Below are 8,946 nucleotides of genomic sequence, written 5' to 3'. Positions count from 1 at the left end.
ATAGGACTAAATAGATTGTATAATCGATATCACTCCTTACCCCACTCCATTCTGACTAGACTAATAGAGGTATAGTATCACCCCTCACTGACAGACTAATAGATGTATAGTATCACCCCTCACTGACAGACTAATAGATGTATAGTATCACCCCTCACTGACTAGACTAATAGATGTATAGTATCACCCCTCACTGACTAGACTAATAGATGTATAGTAACACCCTCACTGACAGACTAATAGATGTATAGTATCACCCCTCACTGACAGACTAATAGATGTATAGTATCACCCTCACTGACAGACAATGATGTATAGTATCACCCCTCACTGACTAGACTAATAGATGTATAGTATCACTCAACGACTAGACTAATAGATGTATAGTATCACCCCTCACTGACTAGACTAATAGATGTATAGTATCACCCCTCACTGACTAGACTAATATATGTATAGTATCACCCCTCACTGAGTAGACTAATAAATGTATAGTATCACCCCTCACTGACAGACTAGACTAATAGATGTATAGTATCACCCCTCACTGACTAGACTAATAGATGTATAGTATCACCCCTCACTGACTAGACTAATAGATGTATAGTATCACCCCTCACTGACAGACTAGACTAATAGATGTATAGTATCACCCCTCACTGACTAGACTAATAGATGTATAGTATCACCCCCTCACTGACAGACTAATAGATGTATAGTAACACCCCTCACTGACTAGACTAATAGATTGTATAGTATCACCCCTCACTGACAGACTAATAGATGATAGTATCACCCCTCACTGACAGACTAATATGATGTATAGTATCACCCTCACTGACAGACTATAGATGTATAGTATCACCCCTCACTGACAGACTAATAGATGTATAGTATCACCCCTCACTGACTAGACTAATAGATGTATAGTATCACCCCTCACTGACCAGACTAATAGATGTATAGTATCACCCCTCACTGACTAGACTAATAGATGTATAGTATCCACCCCTCACTGACTAGACTAATAGATGTATAGTATCACCCCTCACTGACTAGACTAATATGTTAGTATCACCCCTCACTGATAGACTAATAGATGTATAGATCACCCCTCACTGACAGACTAATAGATGTATAGTATCACCCCTCACTGACTAGACTAATATAGATGTATAGTATCACCCCTCACTGACAGACTAATAGATGTATAGTATCACCCCTCACTGACTAGACTAATAGATGTATAGTATCACCCCTCACTGACAAGACTAATAGATGTATAGTATCACCCCTCACTGACAGACTAATAGATGTATAGTATCACCCCTCACTGACTAGACTAATAGATGTATAGTATCACCCCTCACTGAAGACTAATAGATGTATAGTATCACCCCTCATGATAGACTAATAGATGTTAGTATCACCCCTCACTGACTAGACTAATAGATGTATAGTATCACCCCTCATGACTAGACTAATAGATGTATAGTAATCACCCCTCAACTGACAGAACTAATAGATGTATAGTATCACCCCTCACTCTGATCTAGGAACTAATAGATGTATAGTATCACCCCTCACGACTAGACTAATAGATGTATATATCACCCCTCACTGACTAGACTAATAGATGTGATAGTATCACCCCTCACTGACTAGACTAATAGATGTATAGTATCACCCCTCACTGACTAGACTAATAGATGTATAGTATCACCCCCCCTCAATTGACTAGACTTAATAGATGTATAGTTATCACCCCTCATTGATAGACTAATAGATGTTTAGTATCACCCCTCACTGACAGACTAGACTAATAGATGTATAGTATCACCCCTCACTGACAGACTAGACTAATAGATGTATAGTATCACCCCTCACTGACAGACTAGACTAATAGATGTGTAGTATCACCCCTCACTGACAGACTAATAGATGTATAGTATCACCCCTCACTGACAGACTAATAGATGTATAGTATCACCCCTCACTGACCAGACTAATAGATGTATAGTATCACCCCTCACTGACTAGACTATAGATGTATAGTATCAACGCCTCCACTGGAAACAGAAAGACGTATAGTATCACCCCTCACTGACAGGACTAATAGATGTATAGCTATCACCCATCACTGACTAGCCTAGAACTAATAGATGTTATAGTCTCACCCCTCACTGACTAGACTAATAGATGTCTATTATCACCCCTCACTGACTAGACTAATAGATGTATAGTATCACCCCTCACTGACTAGGACTAATAGATGTATAGTATCACCCCTCACTGACCAGACTAATAGATGTATAGTATCACCCCTCACTGACTAGACTAATAGATGTATAGTATCACCCCTCACTGACTAGACTAATAGATGTATAGTATCACCCCTCACTGACAGACTAATAGATGTATAGTATCACCCCTCACTGACTAGACTAATAGATGTATAGTATCACCCCTCACTGACTAGACTAATAGATGTATAGTATCACCCCTCACTGACTAGACTAATAGATGTATAGTATCACCCCTCACTGACAGACTAATAGATGTATAGTATCACCCCTCACTGACTAGACTAATAGATGTATAGTATCACCCCTCACTGACTAGACTAATAGATGTATAGTATCACCCCTCACTGACTAGACTAATAGATGTATAGTATCACCCCTCACTGACAGACTAATAGATGTATAGTATCACCCCTCACTGACAGACTAATAGATGTATAGTATCACCCCTCACTGACTAGACTAATAGATGTATAGTATCACCCCTCACTGACTAGACTAATAGATGTATAGTATCACCCCTCACTGACTAGACTAATAGATGTATAGTATCACCCCTCACTGACTAGACTAATAGATGTATAGTATTCCCCTCACTGACTAGACTAATAGATGTATAGTATCACCCCTCACTGACTAGACTAATAGATGTATAGTATCACCCCTCACTGACAGACTAGAGTAATAGATGTATAGTATTCCCCTCACTGACTAGACTAATAGATGTATAGTATCACCCCTCACTGACTAGACTAATAGATGTATAGTATCACCCCTCACTGACTAGACTAATAGATGTATAGTATCACCCCTCACTGACAGACTAATAGATGTATAGTATCACCCCTCACTGACAGACTAATAGATGTATAGTATCACCCCTCACTGACTAGACTAATAGATGTATAGTATCACCCCTCACTGACTAGACTAATAGATGTATAGTACTAAACTCATATTTTCTCCCATTCAGCTCCTAATTACAATGGCCTTCAACCAGCCTGTCAAGCTGTTCTCAATGAAGCTCCTGTCCTCTGACTTCGGTGAGTCCTTATTCTTCCTGGTCTGCTCCTAAATGTTGCTCAGTTCCAAGTAAAAGTACATGTAGTAGAAAAGGAAAACCTTTTTAAATTTGACCCGTTGCACATGGAATTGATGTTGTCCTGTATTGGAATGATCGTGGTTTATCGTTTGTTGTTGTTGAGTTCCCATGCTTTCTTTGGTTGCCCTGTTTTCTGCCCTCCGCACCTCTCTGAATCAGAGGGGTTGGGTTAAATGCGGAAGACACATTTCAGTTGAGGGAATTCAGTTGTAAAACTGACGAGGTATCCCACTTTCCCTTTCCTTTCCCTGTCTAATACATACTTCCTTTCCTCCTCTGCCTACTTCCTTTCCCCTTCTGCCTACTTCCTTTCCCCCCCTCTGCCTACTTCCTTTCCCTCCCTCTGCCTACTTCCTTTCCCTCCCTCTGCCTACTTCCTTTCCCCCCCTCTGCCTACTTCCTTCCCCCCCTCTGCCTACTTCCTTCCCCCCCTCTGCCTACTTCCTTCCCCCCTCTGCCTACTTCCTTTCCCCCCTCTGCCTACTTCCTTTCCCCCCCTCTGCCTACTTCCTTTTCCCCCCTCTGCCTACTTCCTTTTCCCCCGTCTGCCTACTTCCTTTTCCCCCCTCTGCCTACTTCCTTTTCCCCCCCTCTGCCTACTTCCTTTCCCCCCCCTCTGCCTACTTCCTTTTCCCCCCTCTGCCTACTTCCTTTTCCCCCCTCTGCCTACTTCCTTTTCCCCCCTCTGCCTACTTCCTTTTCCCCCCTCTGCCTACTTCCTTTTCCCCCCTCTGCCTACTTCCTTTTCCCCCCTCTGCCTACTTCCTTTTCCCCCCTCTGCCTACTTCCTTTTCCCCCCTCTGCCTACTTCCTTTTCCTCCCCTCTGCCTACTTAATTTCCCCCCCTCTGCCTACTTCATTTCCCCCCCCTCTGCCTACTTCCTTTTCCTCCCCTCTGCCTGCTTCCTTTCCCCCCTCTGCCTACTTCCTTTTCCTCCCTCTGCCTACTTCCTTTTCCTCCCTCTGCCTACTTCCTTTTTCCTCCCTCTGCCTACTTCCTTTCCCCCCCTCTGCCTACTTCCTTTCCCTCCCTCTGCCTACTTCCTTTCCCTCCCTCTGCCTACTTCCTTTCCCCCCCTCTGCCTACTTCCTTCCCCCCCTCTGCCTACTTCCTTCCCCCCCTCTGCCTACTTCCTTCCCCCCTCTGCCTACTTCCTTTCCCCCCCTCTGCCTACTTCCTTTTCCCCCCTCTGCCTACTTCCTTTTCCCCCGTCTGCCTACTTCCTTTTCCCCCCTCTGCCTACTTCCTTTTCCCCCCTCTGCCTACTTCCTTTTCCCCCCCTCTGCCTACTTCCTTTTCCCCCCCTCTGCCTACTTCCTTTTCCCCCCCTCTGCCTACTTCCTTTTCCCCCCTCTGCCTACTTCCTTTTCCCCCCCCCTCTGCCTACTTCCTTTTCCCCCCCCCTCTGCCTACTTCCTTTTCCCCCCCCTCTGCCTACTTCCTTTTCCTCCCCTCTGCCTACTTAATTTCCCCCCCTCTGCCTACTTCATTTCCCCCCCCTCTGCCTACTTCATTTCCCCCCCCTCTGCCTACTTCCTTTTCCTCCCCTCTGCCTGCTTCCTTTCCCCCCTCTGCCTACTTCCTTTTCCTCCCTCTGCCTACTTCCTTTTCCTCCCTCTGCCTACTTCCTTTTTCCTCCCTCTGCCTACTTCCTTTCCCCCCCTCTGCCTACTTCCTTTCCCTCCCTCTGCCTACTTCCTTTCCCTCCCTCTGCCTACTTCCTTTCCCCCCCTCTGCCTACTTCCTTCCCCCCCTCTGCCTACTTCCTTCCCCCCCTCTGCCTACTTCCTTCCCCCCTCTGCCTACTTCCTTTCCCCCCCTCTGCCTACTTCCTTTTCCCCCCTCTGCCTACTTCCTTTTCCCCCGTCTGCCTACTTCCTTTTCCCCCCTCTGCCTACTTCCTTTTCCCCCCTCTGCCTACTTCCTTTTCCCCCCCTCTGCCTACTTCCTTTTCCCCCCCTCTGCCTACTTCCTTTTCCCCCCCTCTGCCTACTTCCTTTTCCCCCCTCTGCCTACTTCCTTTTCCCCCCCCCTCTGCCTACTTCCTTTTCCCCCCCCCTCTGCCTACTTCCTTTTCCCCCCCCCTCTGCCTACTTCCTTTTCCTCCCCTCTGCCTACTTAATTTCCCCCCCTCTGCCTACTTCATTTCCCCCCCCTCTGCCTACTTCCTTTTCCTCCCCTCTGCCTGCTTCCTTTCCCCCCTCTGCCTACTTCCTTTTCCTCCCTCTGCCTACTTCCTTTTCCTCCCTCTGCCTACTTCCTTTTTCCTCCCTCTGCCTACTTCCTTTTCCTCCCTCTGCCTACTTCCTTTTCCTCCCTCTGCCTACTTCCTTTTCCCCCCTCTGCCTACTCCCCCCCCCCCCCCCCCCTCTGCCTACTTCCTTTTTCCTCCCTCTGCCTACTTCCTTTTTCCTCCCTCTGCCTACTTCCTTTTCCTCCCCTCTGCCTACTTCCTTTTTCCTCCCCTCTGCCTACTTCCTTTTCCTCCCTCTGCCTACTTCCTTTTCCTCCCCTCTGCCTACTTCCTTTTCCTCCCCTCTGCCTACTTCCTTTTCCTCCCCTCTGCCTACTTCCTTTTTCCTCCCCTCTGCCTACTTCCTTTTTCCTCCCCTCTGCCTACTTCTTTTTCCTCCCCTCTGCCTACTTCCTTTTTCTCCCCTCTGCCTACTTCCTTTTTCTCCCTCTGCCTACTTCCTTTTTCTCCCCTCTGCCTACTTCCTTTTTCTCCCCTCTGCCTACTTCCTTTTTCTCCCCTCTGCCTACTTCCTTTTCCCCCCTCTGCCTACTTCATTTTTCTCCCTCTGCCTACTTCCTTTTCCTCCACTCTGCCTACTTCCTTTTCCTCCGCTCTGCCTACTTCCTTTTCCTCCTCTCTGCCTACTTCATTTTCCTCCCTCTGCCTACTTCCTCACTGACAGCCCAGGCACCAAAGTGTGTGAAGATCTTCATTAACCTGCCTCGCTCCATGGACTTTGACGATGCTGAGCGTAGTGAGGCCACCCAGACCCTGGACCTGGCAGAGGAGGATTTCAAGGACGACGGACTGATTCCACTGAGATACGTCAAATTCCAGAATGTCCAGAGCGTCACCGTAAGTCATTTAACAACCAACCAATCACCTGCAGGCCCCTCATTTCCTGGTTCCTGGTTATTTTTCTGAGGTCACATGATATTGAAACACTGCATGTAGTTCAGTTGGTTCCTGTTCTAAACACTAGAAGAAGAAGAAGGTCCAGTTCTGAACTGCAGACCAAGAGAAAGAGGCGACCCCAGAGGGCTGATTCTGCCCCAATATCTGCCCCCATGACAATAAAATGTGAATTGAACCAAAGGCAGAGTTTCTGTATGGAGGCCAATGAGTGTTGAATTTGGTCAACATAAAAAATGTAATTGATTTGATGAAATATAGTTTTGGTAATGTTTAGGTTATGAATGACTGATAGATGCACGTGGTATCCTGGCAACTTTTAAGAAAAACAATTTTATATCAGAGTTGTGTCTGTTGGTCAAATGCTTAACCTACTCTCTCATTGGCTAGAATGCTCCCACCTGATCCCGCCTCCTCCTTGCCCATCTTCTGTCTTTGTAGACTCGTATTCCCATTGTTAGAGCAGACAATATCTTGTCAATATGATCATCATAATGTGGTGCAGGAAGGAAGGAAGGAAGCTATTTAAGACTTTTGAGACGCAGCCCAATTTGTAAATAAGAATTTGTTCTTAACTGACTTGCCTAGTTAAATCAAATAAATAATGAGTTGTGTTAATGTAGAACAATACAGCCATCTAGTGGCACAAAATAGAAAATAAACCATTTTTTTAATTTATTTTTTTATCTCAGCCGCAGCCCACTAGGCTACACACACATGTGATATAGAATGCATGTTTACAGAAAGAACAAAACATCTGCTTGATTGGCAACATGGGTTCGAACTAAGACTGCATGAATGATATCCTTTATGGGCAACTTCCCAGACAATGGTCCTAGACTAGAAAGCTCTTTGAAAAGGAGATTCTCTATTGAGCATTGCCAGGACAACACTTCACCTGTGTCCGGGAAACGGACCATTATGATGGAAGTTGTGGTTCTTTCCCATGTGTTCTAACAGATGTTTGTGAAGAACAACCATGGGGATGAGGAGACAACGAAAATCAATTACCTTACTTTTATTGGGACTCCTGTACAGGCAACGAACATGAATGACTTCAAACGGGTAATATCTGGCTTCCCCACTCCCCCTCCCCCCATCAGCTATGAGACTATGATGTTGACGGAATTGAATTGTGTCGTTGATTTTGTATCCTACGTTGGGATCAGGCCTCTCTCGTCAGATGAGGTCTAACAGTAATGATACAAGCATAGCAATATCATCCAATGGTACATTACATTGATTTCAGCAATAAAATCAGGCTAATGTGGAGATTAAATTAAATCAACAATGTGCAGTTGTTCCACTATACATGTCAATATGATTTTTTGGGGGGAGGGTTTTCAGTTGGTGCTGACCGTAATGTTATTTGCACTCTAGGAGGTTTTCGTTGACTTCTCCTCCTTAGGGACCAGGAGGATTTCTGCACTGGTTACACGGCTGTGTTTTCTATTCAATGTAGGTTGTGGGCAAGAAAGGAGAGAGTCACTGATAAGGAAGAGAGGAGGAGAAGACTGTCCGTATTGCTGCGACGATCCCTCCCAGGACTTCCCTCTTGTCTGTCTGCCAAAGCTGCCACTGGGAGGGTTAGGGTCTGCTCCACTGTAACAACACAAGACAACCAATGCTGCCACTGGGAGGGTTAGGGTCCGCTCCACTGTAACAACACAAGACAACCAATTCTGTGTTCCAAATAGCACACTATTCCCTTTTCTTAAAGTACACTATGATCCAGAGGTGTCAGCGGTCAAAAGTAGTGCATTGTATAGTGAGTCATTGGGGACACACCCACCCGACCTAACGTTTATACGAGCTTGTTCTCCTCCGTCTGCCAGTGACGAGGCAACTCGCTCAATTCATTCAACATTTTTTTTAATTGTAATTCAGACAAACAATGTAAATAAACACAATCCTTTTTCAAAGGCAAATTGGTATTTCATGTCTCTTGAATTAAAAAAGTAAAAAAAAGTAAATGTTTGCTCCAAACCACCATCACAAAGACGAGGAAAATGGATTTCCCAGGGTACCTCATGTTTTCTACTGCTGGAGTTCCTGTTATCTCTTGTAAAATATTGCAGAGTAACGGCACCGAAATGTAAACTACCTGCACATTTTACAGTCGTCTTCAAGCACTGATCATCCCTGCGGTCATGCTAATGACTAGGTCTACTGCAAAATAGGAAGAATTCCAGGTGACGGAGTTGGCAGCAGCATCTCGACACCAACAGGTGCGTGAGTCCACTTCTAAATGGGGACGAGGAGGATGTAATGCCATTTTTGACCACATCGTGTCACCAAAGGCTTTGCTATAACGTTTTACACAATGGATGTAGTCTACCGCACTTGAGAGAGCTCTTGTTTCCGCTGAACGGTTGATTTCATCAGAAATACT

At 45.4% G+C, this 8,946-nt stretch overlaps 1 protein-coding gene across 1 annotated transcript; it reads left to right on the top strand.

Annotated features, from left to right (window-relative positions):
- Positions 1-3,225: 3,225 nt before the first annotated feature.
- Positions 3,226-8,482, top strand: LOC120044904 (thioredoxin-like protein 1). The gene is made up of 4 exons (XM_038989631.1): positions 3,226-3,346; positions 6,325-6,497; positions 7,515-7,619; positions 8,017-8,482. Exons 1-4 carry the CDS (start codon positions 3,241-3,243, stop codon positions 8,044-8,046), a joined length of 414 nt encoding a protein of 137 aa, XP_038845559.1. The 5' UTR covers positions 3,226-3,240; the 3' UTR covers positions 8,047-8,482.
- The last annotated feature ends 464 nt before the right edge of the window (positions 8,483-8,946 follow it).

This window comes from Salvelinus namaycush, chromosome 3, assembly GCF_016432855.1.
Source record: "Salvelinus namaycush isolate Seneca chromosome 3, SaNama_1.0, whole genome shotgun sequence".
NCBI lineage: Eukaryota > Metazoa > Chordata > Actinopteri > Salmoniformes > Salmonidae > Salvelinus > Salvelinus namaycush.
The sequence above is the reverse complement of the archived record's forward strand: the minus strand, read 5'-3'. Positions and strand labels throughout refer to the sequence as shown.

Bases quoted from the DNA above. Each gene is read 5' to 3' on its own strand.
- LOC120044904 (XM_038989631.1), top strand. From the start codon at position 3,241: ATGTATAGTACTAAACTCATATTTTCTCCCATTCAGCTCCTAATTACA. The intron at 3,347-6,324 runs GTGAGTCCTTAT...CCTCACTGACAG, and splicing joins GCTCCTGTCCTCTGACTTCG to CCCAGGCACCAAAGTGTGTG. The intron at 6,498-7,514 runs GTAAGTCATTTA...GTGTTCTAACAG, and splicing joins AGAATGTCCAGAGCGTCACC to ATGTTTGTGAAGAACAACCA.